This window comes from Colletotrichum siamense (genome assembly GCF_013390195.1).
Source record: "Colletotrichum siamense strain Cg363 chromosome Unknown KSG_Cg363_contig02, whole genome shotgun sequence".
NCBI lineage: Eukaryota > Fungi > Ascomycota > Sordariomycetes > Glomerellales > Glomerellaceae > Colletotrichum > Colletotrichum siamense.
This window is the reverse complement of record NW_023501015.1, coordinates 5945352-5970243: the sequence shown is the minus strand read 5'-3', so window position 1 is coordinate 5970243 and position 24892 is coordinate 5945352. Positions and strand designations below refer to the sequence as shown.

At 51.2% G+C, this 24892-nt stretch overlaps 8 protein-coding genes across 8 annotated transcripts; 6 read left to right on the top strand and 2 right to left on the bottom strand.

Annotated features, from left to right (window-relative positions):
- Window positions 1-6137: 6137 nt before the first annotated feature.
- Window positions 6138-6699, top strand: CGCS363_v003558 (uncharacterized protein; the record flags this gene model as incomplete). Its single annotated transcript, XM_036635407.1, has 2 exons — window positions 6138-6308; window positions 6367-6699. 2 exons carry the CDS (start codon window positions 6138-6140, stop codon window positions 6697-6699), a joined length of 504 nt encoding a protein of 167 aa, XP_036500190.1.
- A 2993-nt stretch (window positions 6700-9692) lies between these two features.
- PRO1 (Delta(6)-protoilludene synthase) lies at window positions 9693-10715 on the top strand (the record flags this gene model as incomplete). Its single annotated transcript, XM_036635406.1, has 1 exon — window positions 9693-10715. One exon carries the CDS (start codon window positions 9693-9695, stop codon window positions 10713-10715), a length of 1023 nt encoding a protein of 340 aa, XP_036500197.1.
- A 1564-nt stretch (window positions 10716-12279) lies between these two features.
- On the top strand, window positions 12280-12864 carry CIH1-2 (Intracellular hyphae protein 1; the record flags this gene model as incomplete). The annotated part of the gene is made up of 1 exon (XM_036635405.1): window positions 12280-12864. The coding sequence occupies one exon, from the start codon at window positions 12280-12282 to the stop codon at window positions 12862-12864; it is 585 nt and encodes a 194-aa protein (XP_036500198.1).
- Window positions 12865-13632: 768 nt separating this feature from the next.
- Window positions 13633-15487, top strand: CHX17 (Cation/H(+) antiporter 17; the record flags this gene model as incomplete). Its single annotated transcript, XM_036635404.1, has 3 exons — window positions 13633-13882; window positions 13943-14769; window positions 14816-15487. 3 exons carry the CDS (start codon window positions 13633-13635, stop codon window positions 15485-15487), a joined length of 1749 nt encoding a protein of 582 aa, XP_036500195.1.
- A 203-nt stretch (window positions 15488-15690) lies between these two features.
- CGCS363_v003554 (uncharacterized protein) lies at window positions 15691-16863 on the bottom strand (the record flags this gene model as incomplete). The annotated part of the gene is made up of 1 exon (XM_036635403.1): window positions 15691-16863. One exon carries the CDS (start codon window positions 16861-16863, stop codon window positions 15691-15693), a length of 1173 nt encoding a protein of 390 aa, XP_036500196.1.
- Window positions 16864-18004: 1141 nt separating this feature from the next.
- On the top strand, window positions 18005-19334 carry CGCS363_v003553 (uncharacterized protein; the record flags this gene model as incomplete). The annotated part of the gene is made up of 5 exons (XM_036635402.1): window positions 18005-18145; window positions 18260-18296; window positions 18360-18430; window positions 18476-18846; window positions 18908-19334. 5 exons carry the CDS (start codon window positions 18005-18007, stop codon window positions 19332-19334), a joined length of 1047 nt encoding a protein of 348 aa, XP_036500193.1.
- Window positions 19335-20833: 1499 nt separating this feature from the next.
- Window positions 20834-21073, bottom strand: CGCS363_v003552 (uncharacterized protein; the record flags this gene model as incomplete). Its single annotated transcript, XM_036635401.1, has 1 exon — window positions 20834-21073. The coding sequence occupies one exon, from the start codon at window positions 21071-21073 to the stop codon at window positions 20834-20836; it is 240 nt and encodes a 79-aa protein (XP_036500194.1).
- Window positions 21074-23326: 2253 nt separating this feature from the next.
- On the top strand, window positions 23327-24173 carry eglD-7 (putative endo-beta-1,4-glucanase D; the record flags this gene model as incomplete). The annotated part of the gene is made up of 3 exons (XM_036635400.1): window positions 23327-23630; window positions 23683-23944; window positions 24002-24173. 3 exons carry the CDS (start codon window positions 23327-23329, stop codon window positions 24171-24173), a joined length of 738 nt encoding a protein of 245 aa, XP_036500191.1.
- Window positions 24174-24892: the final 719 nt, after the last annotated feature.

Here is a 24892-nt window from a genome sequence, read left to right as displayed (position 1 = left end):
CTTGGGCGTGCCGAAAGAGGAGACAAACATGTCGATTGATAGGATACACCGGCATGAGGAGGCAGCACACACCACCCACGCTGCAGAGCTAGATGCCTCTAGTCCCGCGTTCGAGACAACCGCGAACGACCGACTTGCTGGAGACAGGCCGCATGGTATGTGGGAGGGTGGTGCTCTGGGGGTGGACTTTTGCTTCCGCGTTTCTCCACCCGCTGATAGGGATGGATCATGGGGGGTGCTTGCGCTGACTGGACGATATTGTGAGAGGCACGATGTCTGGTGCGACTCGAGCACAGTGCCACTAGGTATCCTTCGGCTCTGGAAATGACATGACCAACACCCCGTTTTGATAGGCTATGTCGACTATAGAAGTGGCAGGTATGTGGCGCTCTAAGGGCGGAGCGGTTGGTCGGGAACCATCAGCGTAAATGATCCATCCCGCTGCCACAACCGCCCGCCGGCGCCCTCCGTTGTCGCTCCTCCAGGAACGGAATTCCCATCGCCATCAGCTCACTCCGGCGGACGTCGGCGGAGGTCAACAGAGGAACATTACGAAATAACCACGCCGTTGAGCCAACGAGAGCCGCCTGCTAGATCGATCGCCAAGGGGGCTGGGCGCCAAGCTGGAGAGGCAGACAATTCGGAGGACGAACCGGCACGGGATGGCGGCCAAGAAGCACCAAGCAGCAGACCAACACAGTTAAGCAATGCCCAAGACGGGTGGCCAAGAACACCAAGGTCGGGGGATAAACAGCTGGGCAACGCCCGCGATACGGTCAACGGCCGAGGGGGGAGGAGAGGAGGAATCGGGGAATGGGCCGTTAACGCCCCCAATTGGACGGCGTCTCTAGCTGCCGTCGCCACTCCCCGAACAAAAAGTCATGCAAAGGGACGCACGAGTGGATCTGCCGCGTGCAAAGGGACCTTGGGAACTATGGGGAGCCAGGGAGCTCCCTGTCTAGCCTGGTTCCCTCCCAGGAGGCCAAGACTTTTTGCAGTTAATCATCCGAACGAACCCCTGCAAGGGCACGCGAGACGACGGCCACTCAGAGACCGCAAGACAGGGACGTCTGGTCGACCGTTCAGGAAGGAAGTCGGAAGGGACGGCAGAAGAGCCACCCACGAGAATCCGTCGAGGGAGACACACCAATCAGCTCGGCGGAATGTCATCGCGGCTGTCAGGTTAATGACACGAGACCGACCAACCGATTCAAAAAGTTCCTTCGCTTCCTCCGCAAAGAGGATCAGAGACCCAATCTGCGCCCTTTTGCCCTCTTGCAGACATGAACAAACGTCCCTCTAGAGCTGATAGCCGCGCCCTGCCTGACTGGTTTGACTGGATCATGCCTGCGAGCTGGACCCGAGCTGCTGGAGAGGGATGGTTCGTCCGACGCTTTCGATTGGAACTTCCTGTTGGGTGCATCGGCCTTCCATGCAATCAAAAGGTCCCTGGCGTGATTGATTGTTGGCGATGGCGAAGGCCAAACACACGCAAACATGCCGCTAGTTGTGTTTGCTGGTGAGAATGGAAGATGTAATTCACTTTTGCCTGCCGGCGGCCCAGCAAATCATGTTGCCACTGACTCGGGCGTCAACCTCGGCATTTCTGTAATCGCAGTGAGACCATTGAACGCCTCCGACCGAGGACCTGCTCTTTCGAGCAAACTGTTTCTAATGACAACCGTAGACAGTCTGCATCACCAACAGGCTGGGTGTGTTCCCCAGTGTTGAGATTTAAGGTTATCGATGCCATTTCGAAAAAACGGATTCTTGTACGTAAATCTCCTGTCATTTCCCCAGGTCCCCGCTGGACCGGCTGGGACGGCGTCGAGCACGGTGTCGCGCCTGCACACACCGTACAGCGTGCGTGTCCCGAGTAACGGTCCATGGGTAAATTGGACCAGATGAGCTTGTTCAGGCGACCTGCCGCTATTCCGCGTGGGAAAGTCCAACTTTCCGCAACTTTGCAAGCGAGTGACATTGCAGAACGATCACTCATGGGGGCCCCGGGAGCTGGATAGTCATGTTCTCCAATAATCCCTACGAAAAGGGCAGCTGAGATGGAGAACGGCTTTGATGTCGCCCCATCCATGATATCCGGTCTCCGAGGACTTGCTCCCAGCATCACCGATGATCGCGGGGTGGGCGAGCCTGGCGGGATCCAGCCCGGTGCAGCTTCAGCGCTGCGCCTTGGGCCAGAGTGACATCCCTTCCAGCCATGCGGGCTAGCCCTGCCGCGGAACTGCTGCAGACAAGTTGGTGCAGAAATCATGGATATCTCGGAATCACGACCTGTTTCTATCGATAAAGAACGTCCGCCTAATTGGCCTGCTGAAGTCTGGATGGAGACCGAACGGTCCCAGAGATACGAGCTGTGACCACCTCGGCACCACCTCGACGGTTCCCGACCCCCCGTCTTGCTTCCGTAATCTTGGGTATCTGGAGTCTCAATGCATGATGCAGGCGGGGACCCTGTTCTCGGTTGGAAGTCGTACCGACGCCAGAACAATTCGGTGACAAACTGCGGGGAGCTGGAAGCTTGTTTTTTCTCTCTTCCCTTTTGGCAGTAAGGTGGCGTTGGTCTCGTGGAATGGGGTTCGGACGAATAGGAGGCTCGGTTTTGATAATGTTTGGCGTTGATCAGAGACATGTCAAGTTTGTCAGGTTGCCACACGGTTACGGCGGCTGCCCGCCTTGCCTCGTTGGTTCTGTGATCGTTGATGCCATTTGCGATTGACCGGCTTACGCCCGGGTTACATTCACTTGCCTATTCGGGTCCAACGAGACTACTGAATGAAGGATTCAATGTGTTCCTTCGTCTGAGTTGTCTTGTACCTGGATAAGCGTGGTGTGCTGTAACGTGCCACCGATGATTGTGTGCTCTGATCGGGTGTCTTAGGGGACTGTCGTGATTCAGCGGCCACTGCCCTCCCTCACCTTACCGAGCGTTGATCAGTGGCCACAATCGGCGGCAGCGACTTCGTCATGGTGAACTCAGCAAATTCCCACAGATGTAATGAGAGCGGATCACTGCTGCCTGGTGTTGGAAGTGCTCCCTCCGAAAGGCCGACGTCGAACCAACTGCTTCATTATGAACACCGTGATGAGACTTTCATCACCAAGGCATACGAACTTTCTGATACGTTAGTGAGCTTGTTCATGTCTTGATGCCATAATGACACACACGATGCGGCGAACTTGCGTCAGCTTGCCTCGTGGGAAGGCTTCCTTCAAGAACAAAAGGCAAACGCGCATTTGAATAGCCTCTTATCTTGGCAAATGATCTGATTTCAGTCTGGGAGCTCGCTTACCAACCGTTCGTCCAATGCAGCGGAGTTGGCTGCAAGAAGGCATGATAGCTGGATCAGAATGAATGAAGTCCAGCTGAGAATTGTGTCTCTAGGAGCGCTTACTGGCATCGTCGTAGAGGAGAGGGCATCGCTAGAACTTCAGGAAACCAAATCTTGAGCCGCAGTAGACGTACGTTGTATTTCGTCGGTTCCAAGGTAGTGATCACGCGTCGCTTGCCGTTGACCGAGTGGACTCAGACTCATCTCACCAATCCGCCTACTAAGCCTTCAGACAGAGAGGATCTGGTTAGTCGAGTGTTCATCAATCGCAGAGAACACTACTAATTGGTTGAAGTTACCTGCTTGCGTCAGGCGTCACCTCTTGCAATGTGTTCTGATTCTGTGGTGAAAATTGAGTGATTTGAAGCAATATATGAGAATCCAAGCTCACCCATAACATTAGACATACGTCAAATCATAACTTCTCGCAGATACGTAGCATGATCATACACCTGCAGAATGGTGCAGCACGATTCATCCACAGACTCTCTCACGTAAGACAATGCGAGATCCGATCACCTCGGCCGATTAGCTCGGTGCCCTGCACCGCCGCCGTGGCTGACATGTGCTCTTCCGATCTCCGGGATCCGGCGGGTCACTGCCGAATATCGCCCCACCGCTTGAACTCTCGCATCGCATGCACCAAAACGGAAGTCCCTGCGGAAGTCGCCGTAGCCCGGAACAAGACGGGGGCAGTTGGACCCTGCGATGGTTCCGAAAAGTTCCAGAGCAAATGACGTTTTGCCTTTTGTTTCGCAGGCTAATGCTGGTGAGTAAAATGACTGAGTTGCGCAGAAGAAACTATGTACACAACGAGCCTATTGAAGCATTCAGTAGGAATGAGTGACGATGAACAACAGCATCACCAACGTGATTGCCATTTACAACAGAACAATTTGTGTAAAGGAATCTCATGATCTAGCAGAAATAGTCAACCATCTTGAATAAACTGACAACAAGGCGCGGTTGACTTTGCCGGGTAGTTTTCTTTCTCTTGTCAATAGTGAGTGGTGCAAAGTTGCTTGCAAGTGCAACATGGGAACCATAGTATGCTCAAAAGACTCAAGAGACAACTTAGGGAGTTTAGATGAAGGTGTGCTGGTCACTACACCTTGCGTACCTTAGGGCAAAGTCTCAGTAGTTGAGTCCACGTCACCCTAACCAGAATGGTGCCCCAAAATTCAACATTTTCATCCTTTGAGTTATCAACTAGTTGGTTGTCTAGCTGAGTGGAAATTCATGTGAAGCATTTGTTACAATGTACACAACGTAGTTGACAACAATTATCTATGGCCTATTGACCATCTTGAGCTCCACCAGAACAGTCCAACTGGACTCGCAAGCTAGAAACATCTTGATCGTTGATGATAACGATCAAACCGTTATAGTCAACTTCCGTATTTGAAGGAGTTTCTTCTAAATCACTCTGATCATAATTGTTTCCAACTCTCTGACTTCCCACGTAGTCTCCACCATGACTTGCGGTTATCTTAAGGTTCTAGATATCTTGAATACATTCCCGTAATGATCAGAATCTATAGAGACGTAAAGATGAAATCGACATCCAGAAACTACTTGTCTACGGGCCTGAAATTGGTGGCTTTCTATCCAAATTTTTCGTTGTTGATCTCCCAAGTCAGGACAGTTGCTTCCGAGCAACAGCGGGGCTGACGGGCAAAGTTGGATTTCCTTTCTGGGAACAGTTGAACTACCGGGCAGATAATGCACGGGAGTGGCAATGGCATGATGCTAAAACTCAAGGATTCCTGTTATATGTGTTGCTGTGTTGTTCAATTCGGAATTTGAATTTCTGTTTAAGAATAGATCAACTCACCGTCGGTAAACATGTGTAAGTGCGAATGCGAATTGTTGAGGCTGGTGTCGCGCAGCCACGTGAAGCAGCACCGCCAGGCCGAGGCAGTAAAACCGTGGTTACAGAGAAGAAACGTATCCGCCCCGCCCTAGCCAAGCAAACTATCCGAGCAAGAACAGTAGCTCAACAATGCCCGACAAAACAACAATGCTGGGCGTTTACCAGGGAAGGAGGGTTTTTTTCCCTTTCAGCTTCCCCAGCATTAGCGGGGTAACGCTTTGTATGGGGATCATTTCCAATAACTGTAAACAACTAATGATGCGATCGTGCGCGATGGCACCGATGCATATCGACCGCCGGCCGAGTGGTCGGCGAATCCATGCCCTGCGTCTTCCCTGTCAGAAATGCACATCACAGTTGTTGTGCATGATTATGTTCGGGAAGGTTGTCTCTATTCTCGAAGCTGCTCTGGGAGATCATTGGCACGTAACCTGTTTTTCGGGTCCCATCTCGAATTGGCTTTTCCTTCGGAAACCGAAGGGCTGGACCCCTTTGAGCACCAGCACCCAGGCAGTGGAGGCTGCTCTGCGGACGATTTGCTGCGGAGGATCGCTGGGCGGCCTCCGCATTGTTTCATGTTTCGTGGCCGGACCCTGGCCTCAGCTCCGCGAAGTGCCGGGCGCCTGAAGCTGCGGCTTTGGGAACACGTCATAGCTCAGGGCTACCCCAGACTTGGGTCGTTCATGCTCTAGGGGACAGCTTTGTGTTTGGCGGCCAAGTGGTGTAAGTCATCCGAGGCATCAGACAGCATGTGAATCACGATGTTTTGTTTTCATGAATGATAAAAGGGGCTTCAACACCACGGCTAGTTATGATGTTGGATCATCATCATCACGCAATTTAAGCAATAACAACATCGAATCAAACACTACTAAACCAATCACACACATCAAATACCACACCAACCCATCATAATGTCTTTCGCCGATATTTCCAAGAGCTTGAGCGACATTGAGCGTAAGGTCACGAAGTCCAACAAGATCATCGCCAAGGGCGCCGACTTGAACTACAAGGACGCCATCAAGCTGGGCACCAAGTCCAACTCGATCTGCAACACCATCAAGAAGGGCATCAAGGACTACGGAGTAAGTGCCTACAGAACCTTACCCCACTATCTGAGACGCGCTCCTGACATTTGAGTAGAACTTCAACCCCACCGACGATGAGGCCAAGAAGCTTCTCAACCAGATGAGCACCGTCGTGGACCTTACCGAGACCCAATTGAACTCCATGGTCGCCAACCAGGCTCAATTCGACAAGCTCAAGGTCGGCGGCTTGGTTAAGAAGAACGTCGAGAAGACTGAGGTGGCCAGCAAGGAGCTGTCCCAGGTCATGGTCTCCAAGGCTCCGGCCGACATTAAGGGCGAGGCTGAGGCTCTAGAGAAGAGACGTGCTGCTGCTTTCGGCAAGGCGACGGCGGCCTTTGCTGGTGCCACGGGCGGTGAGGACGAGCAGCTCGGCGACGACTCCGACTAGACGATTGGAAAGGGTAGATCGCCTGTATGAGCAGAATAGCGAAATACATATTGTCAAGTCAATTTCGATTCTAAAAGATGCATGTGAAAATTTCTGTAGTGCGAGAGTTAATACAAAGTTAGTTCTTGCATGGATTGAGTGAGACAGATTTGACAGGTCAAACGGACGTATACTGGATCAGACGAGGGCTGCAGGATGGTAACTTATCTACGAGCGAATTACCAAGCTACTGAAGCCAGGTTGCTTAAACTGACTAGAGTGATCATGCATGAGGCAAAGATTCGTCCGGGATTTCCACCCGGAAACGGGGTCTGTGGGGGGCGGGCCGAGCCGGCTGAGTGTGGTGGTCCAAAATGACTAGGGATAAAGTCCACTGACTCATTTCAAGCCGAGGCTAGATAAAGTCTTGGGCTACCTACTCTCCTAACTCTATGAACATAGGATATGGTTGTGTGGAAGTCAAAGTAATTCAAGTCGTTTGAAAAGCAATTGATGTGGCAAAGACTGACGCTAACTCCATCCTCTAATTGCACTAGCTCTTACACGTGGCCCCCCTTCATGTGCATCACCATCAGCCATCTCATTATAAATCGTATCTTCCCTAACGAACGTTGGTCATGCCTAACGTATGCCAACGCCTCCGGACACTAGTTCCATTTTACGAGAAAATGAACATCGTTATAGCTTCGCCGACTTTGTGCAATATCTCAGAAGGATCCTGGTCGTGCATACTCTTCAGAGTCTCGGATCCGAGGATTTCTGCTAGCTTGAGACGAAAACTCATGGCGTTTGGTTTGTTTCTGTCGTATGGGGTACTTCCGGAATCGCGCGGTATGTTGGTTATTTGAAAGTTGTCATATGAAGCCTGTCTTTGCGTTAGTATGTGCGTCATCTGTATCTACGCTGGCAACGGAGTCTTACAAGAGAAACGTGCTGGGCAAACCTTTATTTCTTAGAAACAAATTTGCCAAGGTGGGAAACTCTGAAAGAAGGATTAGTGGACTGTTTCTGTTTTTCTTGGTGAATGCAGTGAGAAAATTTGGAAGAAGCTCCAAGGGTGTGTGGGTTGACTTCAATGTCAAATCGTAAGTCTTTGAATATGACTACTGCAAATTGTTGCGCACTTGTTGGTATTCCAGGCAGACTGACCACCAATTCAGTACGGTAGAGCTTTTGTGAGTGATATAGGCCATTTTGCGAGGCTCTCAGCGACAGTCACAGGAACTTTCACCGGGGCTTAGCCGCACACTTCATGGCACAATTCAAGCAATTTGCCATAGGAAAGAAGATATCATCTAGACATAGCCTTCGGCAGTTGTATTTTCCGCTGATAATTTGGGAAAGAAAAAACTTTTCTGTGGTTGGTAGAGGTCTTGGCAGTGTAGTGAGCGTATGTTGTGCAACCCCAGCCAGCTCCCTCGGTGGCGATTCCGACAACTCCGGCTTACATATTTCTAAGGGGCTAAATACAGATTGTCCGAGTGATCCATCATGCCACGTAACTTCGGGACTCGGCCACGGTCGTCGGATTGCCCCCAACCACAATGAAAGGCAAGTCATCGTGATGTTGAGTTGATCTCGTCAGACGGCCAGTCCAAAGGGGGCGGAAGGCAAGTACATTCAGAAAGATTGCCGAAGGTGCAGAACTAGAATCGCAACGAGGTGGCAGATTTCTGGTACAGACGGTCTCAAATATTGCGTAAGACTGAAGAGAGCTTTGCGCTCGGAGGTGTATTTTGAGACGCGGAGGCTTGTGAAAATCAATCAACGTAAGGGTGACATGGTGAATAAAGATGTAGGTGTAATACTCCAGTTGTCTATTTCATATTTATGGAAAAGAAAACCGCCTTCTTTTCAACACGTAGGTTAGTATTTCCTCACGAAAGCTGTTGATACTTCTGTACCCTTCTCTTACTTGGGAATGCCCCATCATCGGTCACAATGTCAATCAGCTATGGCGAATGCCTTCGTAAAGGTACGTGATTAGTTACTGATTTGAGTATCTCTTATACCGCCATTAGCTACCTGCACATAAACTATTTCCCAACTAAAAGAGTCCGACTATCTTGTACCAACACTACACTATTGACTCTTGAATACGTTTGAAGCTTCCATTTTGTAGCTTGGCTTATGAGGGGCCTGAAAGGTTGTCAGGGCTTGTCGAGGGTTGTCCACGTACATTCATTGGGTACTTTGTCGGCGATCCGTCGGCCTTGGGGAATAACGTCGTTATCGCCCTACATTACGCGTTGCAGCTCTGTCGAATTGAACTAGTCACCGACCCCTGTTTCTTCATGCGCGTTGGTGGGACGCCCCGATCGTTTCGTGATATGGTAGGCGGAGATACGCCCAATTCGGCCTCTTCGACGGGGATCAAGTCTCTTTTGAATCGATTTAGTTGTCCGATGGAAACCCTGAGATTGGCCAAGTCGCTGAAGAACCGACTAAGTACCAACAGCATAATCAGTGGAGCTCTTGCTCGTACCGATGCTTGTCTTCGCAGCACCGTCATTACACTTAACTCGACAAACATCCTAAGACATGATACTAGCGCCGGGACGAAGGCTGATGAAGACATGATTGCCGTCTCAATGTAACGCTGCACATTCATTTTATGGCGCATCGCTTCAATAATCATTAAGCCCACGCATGACAACTTCCTTCTTCGGAATACGCCCAAGGCCCATGGTGCGGATCGTTTCCAAGGGTTCAAGAGTATAGCGGTGAAACCAGATAACATTGACAGCTTTCACATAGCCAATGAGCATGTTTTCCATTGCCCAGACTTACCCATAGATGTTGCCTATAAGTATGAGATCAGGAGTAGACTCTGTTATTCGTGGACGAACTGTAGTACTGTGTGCAACTTGAATTCATCCTCTCTTCGGCGAAGCCTCATACTCAATTTCGGTACTTTACATCATGGCACAAATTTACACCGACAAGATAAGGTCCGGTATGACATTCAACAACAGTGGAGGGGAATAGATACCATGATCACTATTCCCGACTTTCTGGCCCGCTGGCCGGCCGAGAAAGGATGGCCTTGGCAAGTAGAGCTGCATCCAGATTCCGAAAGCGTTAAGAATGAGGCCGAGACATGGATGCGGTCCTTCTCCGGAATTCCGCAAAACTTCGCCGACAAGATCGTCGCCGCCAGCTTCCCCGAGATAGCTTGCATCAACTATGCGCGCATGGACAAGGGTTCCTGCCTTCTAGCCGCGCAAGTGATGCTTCTGTTCTTTGTCATCGATAAGACGACGGATACCGGGGACGAAGAAGAAGTCCGAAGGCAGTGCTTGATAGTCAAGGACGCGTTCTCCTTTTCGGGTGCTGTGCACAACAAGCCAACGTCCTCGGGCCACCTGTCATCCATGGAGCTGATGGCGAAAGACGTTGCCGAAAGATATCTCGCGACAGGTACCAAGGAGTCTTGGCAACTCTTCAGGGACTTGTTCGATGATTACTTGGATGGCGTCGTTGAGGAGGCGGGCTTTCGCCGCAGACTGCCTGCACTACCCAGCCGGAATGAGTACATGACCGTGCGTCAGAGAACGATTGGCATGTATCCGAGCACAGCATTTCTTTTGATCAAGTGCGAGGTGCGGCGCGAGTCTTGGGAGCAGCCTGCGATTCAGTCTCTCATGGATATGTGCTTCAGAATTATCATCAACCAGAATGACATGTACAGCTTCGACAAAGAGCAGGCCAAGGGCGAGGACAGCCATAATGGTGTCAGGATCATGATGAACGAGTTCGATATTGGAGTACAAGAAGCCATGGATCGACTAGGGGCGGAGACCCGGGAGCTTGTCAGCACCTTCATCGACTTGTCTGAGAACATGCCCACTACAGAAACGATGGAGGACTACGAACACCAGAAACTACTCCTTAAGGGCTGCATCGCATGGATAATAGGCATGGACGTCTGGTCGCTTCATGTCACGACGCGCTACCATGGCCAAGGGGGGTTGAACAAGTACAGAGCCTATAAGCCCAGGCCGAAACGGCTGTAGAATTAGCTAGGGCGTTGATGCCGAGTAGCTGTAGTCACAACCACGCTTCGCAGATGAATAAACCCTTGAAGTCGAGTCTCGTCTTTACAAGGCTCATGCAATCGCATTGCAAATCTGAACATCTGCCAGCATCGCATGCGCAACTCGATATCGTGAGATATTTGAGATGCATAGTTCTTAGTGTCGATGCCGAAATACCGGAAGGCGCAGTCGCCGAGTCGAACTCGAATTGTATGAATCTTTGAGATGTTCTTTGTCACCAGTTTCAGCAATATGGATACCTCATGAGCTGACCATTTCCTTTATCACCAGATTGACAACAACTTGGCAACACAGATAAGAATTAGAGATTTTGGGCTCCACGACAGCCAAGCAGAGTGGCTTGGTTGATTTAGGTTTGTAGGAAGCTTTCCCTGTCGAAGATCATACACGCGATTGGTGTGGCCACCAAAACGCACTAGTTCGTCCGACCATTCGCAAATCATTCCAGATCATTGGGTGGCAGTGCTTCATCCACCGAGAGGACGGTATCTCCTAGGAAATGCGAGCCTCTTCCTCACAGTCGAAAGACTTTGACAAGCAGGGAGATCCGTAGACTTCGTTTCACTTCGTCAACGATTTGTGTTGGGCATCACCTCCTTGAGTGGGTGGTGTTCGAACTCCTGCGTCCGGGAGCCTGAGCTTCCCGCGCCAAGTCAGGCCTCTTGCGCGAGCCTTTGGCGCAGAATATGACTCGCGATGGGCGGCAGCGAGCTCCTTCACCACGTCGTGGTTCGTGATAACCTTTCGAAAAGTATGTGTGCAACTGTCTGGGAACAGGTGGGCTCCGTCTCAAGTTGCTGGGCCCTCTGTCCCATCTTCGGCGCCTCTTCCTTGTCAACTCTGCAACAACTGCAACAGCCAACTACCGACAACTGACTCAACCAACACAATCCAGCCAATCGACCCCGCGCTCGCTGCCGTTTCAGTCCATCCCAACCCCATATTTTTAGCTTTACCACACGCTATCTTCGGCGTGGGCGGGCGGCCTGCTCACGTTGCGGTTCTCAGAATGGCTACCACGTTGTCTCTTCAGGAAGAATGTCGCTAGCGCCCGCTGGTCTGTCTTCTACCGCCGCGGGGGTTCGTAGGGCGACAGGGCTTAGTGTCTGTTAAGCAGGTCACATTGAGGTGGATATGACATGGTCTTTCTGCTGCCGGGATGGGCACGTCAACCTCGAACCCCAATATCCGGCCAATCGCATTTCCGTCTGCGACGACGGGGCTGTCTGGCCTTGTCTCGAAGGGACGGCCGGCCACTTTATGAGTGAAGGCGATGGTGGTAATATGTGCGATATAAAGTTGTCTTGACAGACGAGGGAGGAATCGTCTCACCTCTCCCAGGACCACGCCATTCATTCTAGACCACAGTTTCCCTGGTATCGGACACTCTTTTGGTTCCTTAACTCCCCAGCATCCCACTTCTTTCAGTGCGTAAGAAGACTTCTATTCAAGTCTCCGGCCATTCACTCACTTACACCAACAATATCTACCTCGACACCATCACCGCAAACTCGCAGCAACAATGCGATCTTCAATCCTTTGCCTGGCCCTCGCCGGCCTCTCAGGCCTCGCGCAAGCCACGCCCACAACCGACACCACCCACCTCCAGTCCGAGCCCCGGGGCCTCATCACCCGCGGCCTCACGCACATGTTCTACCCCCGCCAGGCTTCCACCCCCACGGAGCCGCCCCCGACGCGAAGACAAGCCGCAACGCCGCCCCCGCCGCTGACAAGCGCGCCCCCCGCCGGCGGCGGCCCCGTCAATAACGCCAACCGCACAATCACCCTGACGGTGATCAAGGGCGACACCCTCGGCCAGATCGCGCGGCTCTTCAACTCGGGCATCTGCGACATCGCCAAGCTCAACAACATCCCGAACCCGGACTTCATCGACGTCAACCAGGTCCTGCAGGTGCCCATCAACCTCGCGAACCCGGACAACACCTCGTGCCTCAACCGCGGCGGCGCGATCCCGCCGGCTGCTGCGCCCGCCAACGGCACCGCGACGCCGCCGCCGCCGCCCGGCGGCAAGAAGACCAAGAGGAGGAGGAGGAACGCCAGCTTGCCTGCTATCCTGCCCGCCAGCCATGAACAGCCGTCTCACTGAGACTTCATTGGTTTGGGTGTGGGTGGAAGTGAGGCTTGGCTATGACTTACTGTCTGTATGGAAATGACTCAGATGAACTCATCGGGAGCGATGGCAAGAAACCGTGGCTGGACGACACGAGACTTGGCAGCGGGCCTAGCAGTTTGGGGGCTATGGATTTGCATTGGCATGTGTTCTGGTTCTGGAGGGGCGTTGCGTTGATATTAGATTTATACCTGGCTGGAACAGTCTGAATTTGATTGTTTTTATTTTCGCAAAACTTACCTGTGTTCCTTCCAGTGTCTTGTTTTGATGAAAACAAACCTCATGTGTTGTACAATGCCACTTGCTGATCGGGTTCATAATTCGAAAACCACGTCTCATATGTTACTGTTTATGTAAAGCCATTCGCTCATGGCCATCCACACTTCAGACGATTACTTCGGCCATTTGTCCATTCCAAACTGTGTTAATTCCGAGCTGTCAGCATCCATTCAGCAAGATCCCTGTACATATGACGTCATGTCATTAACGATTCCAGCGCATTCGCCAAGCCTCGTCACGGTGAACATCGGCACGCCAAGCAGGACGCGCCAATTTTGCAGCTTCACCTGACTTCACCCCTGATTCGGACACAGTGCCCTGGGTCGTGTTGCCATCATCGACAGATCAAAAACGACGCCGACCGCCTACGCGCTCAAGCGATACTCATTCATCTCCCTCGTCGCAAGTATCTCAACACACACGCGTCGAACGTACGTCGCGTACGTTCAACCCAAATGGCTTACAATGGCAACATCCGCATCCTCACTGGCTTACCATGAGCCGTCCATCACCACCATCATCATTCTCTCCGGCTTCCTGCTGCTGCTCAATACCGTCAACTATGGCCTCGATAAGCTCGTCTACTGTGGCCTCATCGGGCAGGTCTTCCTCGGCATCGCGTGGGGCACGCCCGGCGCGCAGTGGCTGTCCGCGGAGACGGAGAACGCCGTCATGCAGCTGGGATATCTCGGCCTGATTCTCATAGTCTATGAAGGTAAGTCTCAACTGCAATCTTCAAGCAAAGAACCCTAGCTGACTGGAGTAACGCAACAAGGCGGCCTGTCTACATCTTTCAAATCTCTCAAAGCGAACCTCCTACTCTCAACTGGCGTCGCCATCACAGGCATCGCCGTGCCCATAGGCCTGTCCTTCACCCTCCGCTCCCTTGTCGGCGCGTCGCCGTTGCAGGCCTTCGCGGCCGGTGCCGCGCTCTGCTCGACTAGTCTCGGCACCACGTTCACCGTCCTCGGGACCAGCGGCCTCGCGACCACGCGACTGGGCGTCGTGCTCACCAGCGCCGCCATGATGGACGACGTTGTCGGCCTCATCATGGTTCAGGTCGTGTCTAACCTCGGCGGAGGAGGCGGCGGGTTCGATGCGGTTACTGTCATTCGGCCCGTCTTCGTGTCGCTTGGCTTCGCGGTGGTCGTCCCGGCTGCTTGTAGATTCATCGTGCAGCCTGCTACAGTATGGCTGAATGCCGTCCGGGAGAAGACTCCTGGATCAAGGCTGGACCAGCTGTTGCGACAGAGACAGACTGCATTTGTCATCCACACGCTGTGGTTGTTTGGTCTGGTGATAGGGGGCACCTTTGCTGGGACATCGAGTCTGTTGGCTGCGTATGTTGCCGGAGCCACGGTCAGCTGGTGGGATTCCGAGGTGCCGCATGCTGCAGCTCTGCCTGAAAGAGGTGCAGCTGAGCAGTCTGAGACGAGTGCCAGTCAAGAGAGAGTAAAATCAGATTCTTCGCCTGGTGAGGCGAATGGTGCTGTGCCATCACCAGCGACGGAGAGTGCGCCAGTGGCTGAAAACTCGGGGGCGGAAATCTACGAGCACTACTACCACCAGGCGGTCGAGCGAGTCTTGAAACCGTTCTTCTTTGTGAGTCTTGTCATTCACTGCTTCTCATCTATGCTAACCAACGTAGGCGTCCATCGGCTTTTCTGTGCCCATCACGAGAATGTTCTCGGGTCCCATCGTTTGGCGGGGTCTGGTCTACACCATACTCATGATCATCAGCAAGATGCTCTGCGGGATCTGGTTGCTTTCATTTGCCAGCCCCCTTCAGACCGTGCAACGCCTCATCAAGAAAGTTTCCGGGACTGGAAAGAGACAGTCTAAGAAGCTCGCGCCTGGTGCGCAATGTGCCGGGAGTGCCGCGTTGGAATCACCCCCAAATGAACCGGCGCAACAAGCGCAGACCGGAGAAGGGGTGGCCCAGGCCGAGGACGTTCCCCTCCAGCCCTTGGGTGACCGGCACACTGAGCCGACCCCGAAGAACGCGTCACCCAAGCCCGAAATGCCGGTTTCCGTGTATCCGGCCTGCATCCTCGCTTTCGCGATGGTCGCCCGCGGGGAGATCGGCTTCCTAATCTCCGCCCTCGCGGAAAGCACAGGCATCTTCAGCGGCAGCTCGGGGAGCCCCGCGGAGCCATCGGAGCTCTTCCTCATCGTGACGTGGGCCATTTCTCTCTGCACCATCATCGGCCCCGTTTGCGTGGGCCTTTTAGTGAACCGAGTCAAGAGGCTGGAGATGCATAGTGGTGGAAACAACTCGCAAGGTAGACGGAATGTTCTCGGCGCGTGGGGGGTTAGCTAGACGTTGACGGATCATCTCCGCGTGGAAAAGCTCTCATGTGTGATAAGTCGTGCGAGGTCGCATCACTACAGCACAGCCTCAGCTGTCACAAATTCTATCGGATTCGCAAGTCCGATCCAACACGGCCTAGCCGTAGTAGTGTCTGAAACCAATACCAAGGCTTTTGACGTTCTTGACGTTGCTGCACCATCCATTCTCTCGAGTCATGTGCCGTCCAAGCCGGCCCCTTGCAACTGCTTTTGCTCCCACCATGCCTTCAGGCCGTCCACGTCGCACCAGCCGAATTGTCGAGGCTCCTCGAACCACCATCTATTGCCGGGCATAGGCCGGTCGCTGACATACTTCTTCAAGCAACCCCCGTCGAACCGGTGATTCTTAACCCCGACCAGCAACACCACGTTGCCAACCTTGGGACAAAAGTTTTCTGCGTCGAGAAACACCGTCAGGATCACTTGCTTGCTAGTGCTCGGGTCGAGTAATCGCGCGGTTCGCTGAGTGTGCGGCGGCATGTGTGAAGGTTCGACGTCGGACAGCGAGGCGACCACGGCGAGGACGTTGACAGACCAATTCTGCTTGAAGGGCAGGTTCGGTATGGATTTTAGGTTCGTCAACTTCAACGGAACACTCGGATCGGTCCAGTCGCGCGGAAGGGCAACCGGCCCTCCCATACTTCTTGCTTGAGCTCGGCGTTGTGTTGCCTTCGTCTCTGACACCCGCATAACCTCGAATCCATCTTCAGCGTCGTCGTCGTCCTCGTCGGTTTCGCGAACCATTCTAGGAGCTGGCTTCGGAGTAGGGCGGGGTAGTTGCCTCGGGACTGGAGTATTTGGAGGTTTGTGACCCTTGTTCGGTGTAGTCGGTGGTTCGAAATCGTCAATGTCCAAGTCGCTGTCGGAAATGATGTCTTCCTCCGGCGGTTGCGCCTCAGGCTTCAATGGCTTTGCGTCAGGCTCGGTGAGTGCGCGATGCCAGCCAACGGTGACAAGATCTTCCACAATGAGGTAAACCATCTGCCTCGTCTTCCCATTTCCCTCGTCATCGGCAGCGACGTCCTGGAAATGAACCGTCACCTCGCCCAGCCGCACATAGCATCCAACCCTTACAGCTCCCGTATCCAGGAACCGATGCACCTCTCCACGCAGGAGCGCCTGTATGCACAGTTCGCCATCCCCAAGTAATAGTCTCACGGCTCTCCAGCGCGTCGAACGGGGAACAGGAAGCGACTCAATGTGCTCGACGAGGAAGACGGAGCCGGGGATGCAGTAGCGGGTTCGCAGGAGATCGTGGATCAGAGGTTTCGGGGTAAAGGGCTCATCTTCGTCGGCGAAGGCTATGCTGGTCGAGGTCGTCGATGTGTCGGGCGCGTGAGGGGACATGTGGACGCGTTCATCGTTTCGTGGGACGCGGGAAGACCGCGACCGCGTGAGGTGGGTGTTGGTTGATGATTTTGTCAGATTGAACTTGGCCGGTGGCGGGCGCGAGGTGTTTGCTGACGCCCGGTCTTGAGTTAGCGTGCATCCCACTAAAGATTCGCCTGCTGCACGTCATTACGTAGCTTTTAGCCCCGCGCTAGGCATCACCCTGGTCGCTGAACCGACCTGACATCTGCACTCTATCTGTTCCCTGGCCACTACATGGGTAATAACATGAACAATAGCTTTCTGATAGATGCTAATATACTATCATATGTTTACATCAGTTGCGTTCTAATGATCTAGTAGAACTTTTGCTTCTTCGTTGCATAATCTTTAATGACATACTTGTCAACAGAAATGCGTTCAGAAGCACCTCCATGTCTTCTATTCTAAAACACAAGTAGGCAATGATGGCAGGATATGCCTAATATTAACATGGATCTTGAACTGTGGTAGCTCTTTCGCGCTTAGATCTCAGTACAATGCCTAATGCAAGCTCAGGATACGAAAACCCACTCTCAGCAGAATCAAGGTCTTCGTTGAACGTCCACCGTTGCAGAGCTCCTTTTTTTCATGTTCTTGATTGATTCTAGACCACCATCGACTCGTAGAAGCCGCAACAAAGAGCGGAACATTCCAGGCCGTTAGAACAAGATCGAGAATTACTGCGTGTGCGATCATCATTTTGGCAGTGATGTGTCATGTCCGTTCTCGTCGGGAGCCGCATCCGGTCTGGATTCGGCAGACGCCGATCCTGGGTTTCCAACTCCGGTGTTGATAACAAGTAGCGCCAACTCAGTCAAGCCACTGGATTTCTGCCACAAGGAACACTTTTGGTTTTGTCCTCTGGAGCCCTCCCTGATGCCCGGGCATTCGGGGCTCTTTCCCCCTTTCTTCATTTGCAAGTGTGTGCTGTGAAGATTGTCAGTTCGCTACTTTGGGGGCTTTGAAGATATCTTGACATCGTCCGTTCGGCTGTGGGTCACTCGAACGACAGCATATTTCTGCCTCTGTCGGCATTGGGTATCGTGAGTGCTTCCGGGGTCCGTTGGGTCCTCCCGCCGCCGGCCCGACCACATCTCGGCCGTGAATCCCCACCGTCATGGAGCTCAACGCTACAACACCAGGGCCGTTTCCGAGCCCAAGCTCACCGGAGTCTCTTCCTCATGACAATCGACAGGGACTAGTGGTCGGGGTCACATCAGCCCTCCTCGCGCTCGTTATCATATTTATGGGCATCCGAGTATACATCAGAGGATTTATGCTGAAGGCATGGGGTTGGGATGATTCATCGTACATATTATCAGGGGCAAGTTACACAGGGACGAATTGTCATATTCTGACTGACAGTAACTAGGTTTTCATCGTGAGCCTTGCCATACCTGTCTACTTTAGTAAGGACCAGCATATCTCATCAGGTATCCGCGATATCAAGGCTAACACTAGTTCTCATTTAGATGTAGAGAAAGGCTCTCTTGGCCTGCACTGGTGGGACGCAGCTCCTGAGCGCTTAGCTATCGACAGCAGGGTAAGTTCGACAGTCACATCCCAAGCATATCGCTGACATGAACAGTTCCTCATAACAACGGTTCTCACTTATCAGGTTGCGTTCGCGTCCACCAAAGCTACCTTTCTACTCCAGTACCGGCGAGCCTTCGCACTACCTTCTGTTCAACTATTTTGCGACGTAATGCTGGCTGCAACCGCCGTCATCATGGCATCGATGCTCCTCTCTGGAGTCTTCGTTACCAAGAAACTCCCGGATCCAGAGTACGCCGCCAGCTCGGACCAGAGCGCTTTCCTGATTTTGGGTTATGTGAACGCGGCTGTACATCTTGCCACCGACATCATCATCTTCATTCTTCCACTCCCTCTGGTGGGTAGTCTAAAACTTGCGACGATGCAAAAGGCTGGACTCATTGCCAGTTTCGCCGTCGGCATTTTGTAAGCGAATTGACCAGTACACCGCAACTCGAGAGAGCCATGCTGACATGCGACCCTCCAGCACTGGCGCGATATCAGTGGTGAGAATGGTCAACCTCCCCTTAGGAGTTAACTCCACCGACCCCTTCTTCGACGCCGTCCCCCTTGTTCTGTTCAGCATCGCTGAGCCAACGTCTGCCATTATATGCGCCTGCATACCCATCATGAGGCCGCTGCTTGGCTGCTCAGATCGGTCTCGCAACTCCAGCCATGGTTCCCGGAGATGGCTCTCAAAGCTGTCGGATAAGTCTGCTGGCAACCAGGCACCGTTGTCCTTCCCGGAGATGGCGTACATGACTCCTGCAGGGAGCCCTCGTGGTGGTTTCGAAGGATGTCTGTCGAATGCACAGGCCAGAGAGCTCGATATGATTGAGTTCGGGACTCCAACTCGGACGCCATCGTCTCCAGCTACGCCGCTGCGAAGATACGACAGCGACTTGGGCCTCTAGATAGGTGAATAGAATGTTTTCGCACAACCATGAAATCTCAATCATCGTTCCTCAAATTTGTTTCGACAAACTTCGTACGTGCAACCAACATAATAAGCGCCTTGTCCCAGTAGTAAGAAAATAGATTGCTAAACAGATGTTACAAGCAGCGCTGAAATACTAGAGGCCCTTCTCGGCTAGCCCTATTCTACACCATCGGGCTCGTCTGTGACGGCGACCAGAGCCAACGTGGGTCCGTCACTTCGTTCCAACCTCGAAGGCGGACGCATAAACCTTTAATCAATTTTTATTCATGCATCTGTAATTTGATAAGAATGAATGCCGTCAACGTTCGTAATGTTGAGGAAGTTTCGAGCCCACCCAGTAGGGGTTTTCACAGTAGGGGAAAAAGCAGTAAAAGTACCTCGGTCAGTGCCCAGTCCAGTAGCTTCGCAGTATACATACCTAAAGGTCCAGAATAACTACCCGCGCCGACCCTAACTTACCTATTATAGCTGTTAGCTTCGTTAACGATAGCTTCGTTACTAGTAAGGTTAATAGCCTCGCCCGCGTGACTCACAAGCAAGATATATACTAGAGATAGCTTCATAAGGTCTTTAGCTATAGAAAAGCTTATCTTAGCTACGTTTTTAAGATGCTACTTACGCTAAGCTTTAAGTCTATTCTTTACCCTATAAATAAACTACTTAGATTCCTATACTTTTATAATATATTCTATCCTACTTAATCTATAGGATCTTATATTATAAAACTTTACTTAAAGTATACCCTAAAACACTAAAATTAATACTAACTATAAAGCTAAGCTTATAGTAATTAGTAAGATAATACTCTTTAATATATAGAGCTTTAAGGACTAAATAGCTATAGCTAGGTCCTACTTTAAGGTTTTAGAAGCTAACCTTAGTAGTAATAATATAGAAGCTACCTGCTTATTTTAGTAAAGCTTCTCGCTTAATAATATAGATATATTTACTACTAATCCTAGTATTTATACTTATTTTAATAATATCTTTAGTAGGGTAGTATAGCTAGTAAGTTAACTAAGCTAACTAATTATAGGTATTACTAATAAATATAGATAAAGATATTAGCTTAGTTAATAGAAGGCTTAGATAGTAGTAATAGTACTATATCCCTTAAAAACGTTATAATAGATATCTGTCTTAGAGGGCGTATATAGCGTAGGTAGTAGAAAAGACGGCTAAGCTAATAGAGGGTGTGTGTGAGGGTTAGTAGATAGGTTAGAAGGCTGGAGAAAGTCTGCTTCTATAGTAATTAAACTTAGTTAAAGTTATGAAGTTATTATTGAAGTGATGTTAAAGGTAATGAGATTGTGATAGCGTACCTAAGTGTGTGTAGGGGAAATAGGGCTGAAGCTAGGATTATATGACTAGTAGGCTGTTAGCTGAAGGGTGAAGTTGGAGGTTGTTGCAGTATAGGTTCTAGGTAAAAGTCACAGTAGCTGGCCAGAGGCCATTCGTAATATGGGTAATGTCTCACCACACGCAGGGCTTGCAGCATTTAACAACCCCCGTCATGCCCTGAGTTTCATTTTTGTTCGGGTTGCCGGTACATCCAGTGAGACAAGGAAGTTCCATATCACTTGCACAAATCCATCCTTGGTCGAAGCGGGCTTCAAGGCCTCCCAGTCCTTTACACATAGTAGGAGCAGATTGGCACTCTGCGGTAACGCCGATGGCCACGGTGGCGAGAACAAGTGCTTGTTGAAATAACATCCTTGGGTATTGAAGAAATAAAATCGAGTCGCGTTAGGTTGGCTCGTCGAGAGACTAAAGGGATTGAAGGATGTCTTTCCGTAGATCAATTGATGGGTCTTCTTCGTGGTTGTTATAGTTGCCGTGCCTTCGCAGCTCCGAGTCGCCGAAGATAACGCCATATGTAGACCGCCAAACCACATCTCCTATCTTCTATAATTAGTGCAAGTAGATATAGCGGCAGCCTGCTGTAGATCTTACTTTGCGACTGTTCTTGGCCTCGAGTAATTCTGAGTAGATGGCAAGTCATTTCACGTGGTCGACTTCCTAAACTGTCTTGCACTTTCCCGTTTGTGTTACAAAAGGCAAGTTGTCGAAGTTCCTGTATATTGAAACCTGCCAATGTGGGGCTCCTCCGAGTCTCGCCCTACAGTCGCGGGTGTATGAGATACAGTCAATTGAGGCTGTGATAGTTTGTAAATCCAGTTCATAAAGTCTGTTGTATGGTACGAATTGCCTGGGGAGTCAAGAATAGCGCGCGCGAGATTTGAGGTGTTCTCTAAGGCATGTGCTTAATCTTGCGGTTATCAATTCAGACCAGCATCAATGTCATCGAGTACACGTTGCGTCATGCGTCTGGCTTGGAGATAGCTTATAACCATACTACCGAATCTAAAGTCAAAAGATTGATGGTGTTGTCGCAGTTTACTAATCCTAAGGTAGATACAACATAAAAGCAGCCTTTTTCAGGCCAGTCACGAAGCCTTTTCTTTCATCAGGTATTCGTGACTTTTCCAATCCTGGACAAGTCGGCGGTGACAATGCTGTAACCCGGTTTGAACTTAGATTTGTGCTCTTTACCAGAACCATGGCTATCTACCGCGTTGCGATAGCTGTTGTGAAAAGTCATCACCAATTATTGAGGGTTCGGAAGAGAAGTCGCAACGTTGCCCACATACAGGTCTGTTAGTTTCATACAAAGGTCGAATTTTCCTTTACCTAGGATACAAGAGCATCGACTTTGATGAGTCCGAACAATCTCCGCCTAGTCGTCACGAAGTTGCGATCCATTTTCTGTGCAGTCTTCATAGGTGTGTCGTACTCACATCCTTCTTTTGCAAGCTTTTCACGGGCAGACAAATCCACAGACATACCTAAGAGTTGATATCTCATAGTGCGTATCCAGATATCCCCGGCCTCAGGCCGCGTTGTTTGACAAACAGGTGGTACGCACATGGAGTCCGGGATGGGAAGCGGACTCAGAGAAGTTGCCTCTAGACAGCTCGACCTGCAACATTGACCACCATGAAGACATGTAAGACTCATTTGTATTTGCGATGTTAAGATGCGTGGTTCATATAATCTGGACGACAGGTCTGACCGTGCTAGCGTCGTCGTGAAAGCGGTTGTTTGTCCTCATCGGTGCTCCGGCGACATAGACGGCGTCGCATGCAAGATCTGACGTTTCAAAGGTCCGATGAGAGAGATGCACAACAACCTTAATCAATCATTAATCCAATCGTGGGATGAATTTACGCATTTGTTTCAATCACATAATAGACTTCTGGTCAACACCGTGTCAACATGCAAGGGGCGAAGGCAGCGAGGCCGAATGGAGAGCGCGACGCATCAACATGACAGGTCCCCTGGATATGCACCGGAATCCTTCACCAGCAAACATCGCATCTTAGCTGCTCACATGAGACGGCCAGGGATGAACATGCCAAACAGCAGTGCTGTTCGTGCGCCCCCAGATTCGCGGGGTTCTTTGAGCTCGCCCTAGCCCCTGATGGCGCGTGTTCATAGCTTTCGGTTGCGGCGCGCTGCCAGGGCGATCTTGGCGCCGCAGGGGCGAAAGTAAGCACGGCCGATGACCACCAACGAGAGTTCTCATGTACACAGCAACGTACAGATTTTGAGGTGGAGGCCAGCGCGGGCCAAGAGCAACCCCAAGATTTATTCAATCAATCAGAGCAGACAGCGGTGATGTTGGCATGAGAAGTTCAGCGGCACAGGCGCCCCTAGGTGCCGCTGAAACCAACAAAGACCTCTGTGTTGCTTTGTAAGCCCCCAAGGCAATGCGAGCCTGCCATCAGCTTGCTCCATGGGGGCCAATCAACCCAGTTTGGCGGCTTTTGATGGGAGATAAAAGCCATCCGATGTCCTGTCGAGGCTTCTACATGATCTCAAGTAATCCAGATTCCAGCGTTCCCTAGTCAGTGCGATCCATTATCTTCTTCTACCTGAGGCTTCTTTGCTTTTCCGACCGCAATCATGAAGTTCCTCCCACTCTTCGTCACTCTTGCCACAACCGCAAACGCACATTCAATTTTCCAACGGCTAGCTATTGACGGCGTAGACCAGGGCCAACTGAAGGGAGTTCGCGCGCCAGAAGACGACAGCCCGATAATCAACCTAGACGATGCCGACTTCTCCTGCAACAAGAATCTCGTCTTCTTAGATAAATCTATCATCACGGTTCCTGCTGGTGCCAACGTCGGTACTTGGTGGGGACACGGCATGGCTGATGCGATAGTTCCAGGCGACGTGGACCATCCTATTGCAGAAAGCCACAAAGGTATGGACGGTGCTTTGACCCGTGACTGGCAACCATGCTAACCCGGAAGAAGGTCCCATTATGGCGTACCTTGCCAAGGTAGACAATGCCGCGACAGCCTCACCTAGTGGGCTGAGGTGGTTCAAGATCGCAGAGAGCGGTCTTCAGAATAACCGGTGGGCGATTGATGATCTAAGGGCTGATGAAGGGTGGTTCAACTTCACGATGCCTTCGTGCGTTGCGTCCGGAGACTACCTCATGAGAGTTGAGATCATTGCGTTGCACGAAGCATTTGAGGCGATGAAACAACCTCAATTTTACATGGAATGTGCACAGTACGTCTCTCAAAAAACCAATATGCCCCCTGAAGCCAGATATTAAAGATGAGACAGAATTCATGTTAAAGGATCTGGTACGAATACCGGCGAAGACTTTGCCGAATTCCCTGGGACATATCAGCTCGAGAAGCCAGGCCTTGTCTTCAACATTTACGATGATAACGGTGGATATGACCCCACTGGGAAAACGTATTCGATTCCTGGGCCCAAAGTTTTGACTTGCTGAGCCGGCTTCCATGTAGCGAGTTCCAAGGCTGCTGGAAGAACGTTGTGCTGACGGCGATGGGTCGCACTTTGTGGCTAGATCTTAATCATAACTTTTCTCTCGACCACTTTTCTATCAAAACCATTTCAACTTTGTGGTGTTGGATATCGTCACCAATTAAGCTTCGTGACTGTTTATCCACTATCGTGATGCCAACGTAGGACTCGGGAATACCATGTGCAGATTCATATGGCGACATCGGCACGACGGTACCCTCGGCAGCTATCCAGTTATCTCAGCTTCGGCTCCGATTATGTTGATTACAAATTAATAAAATTTAAATGAGTGTATCATTCAGCGTTGTCTTTCATTGCCAGCTGTGAGGAGATGTCGCGCTGGTTGAGAAGATGAGCGCGAGGAACCGTTGATGAGATGCTCCCACCATCTTACCCAAAAATCGATGGTACACCAGCTACAATGAATCGAAGATTACGTATCTATGTATGTGTAGAGCTAATTACGCGTATCGCATTTCCGTCTCGCGCATGCTTGTTTCCGTCCCAAATCCAGAACCCAGGCAACGAAGGTTTGGATATACTAGGAGATACTAAGTGAGGCTCATGCATAATCGAATTCAATCTGAACCCCTCCCAAGCTCCGATATCCCCGTTAGTCCTAATAGTATTGTTGCCGACTCGCTCCCGGGCCTGGGAACTGAGCCGAAGGGCTGTCTGTGAATT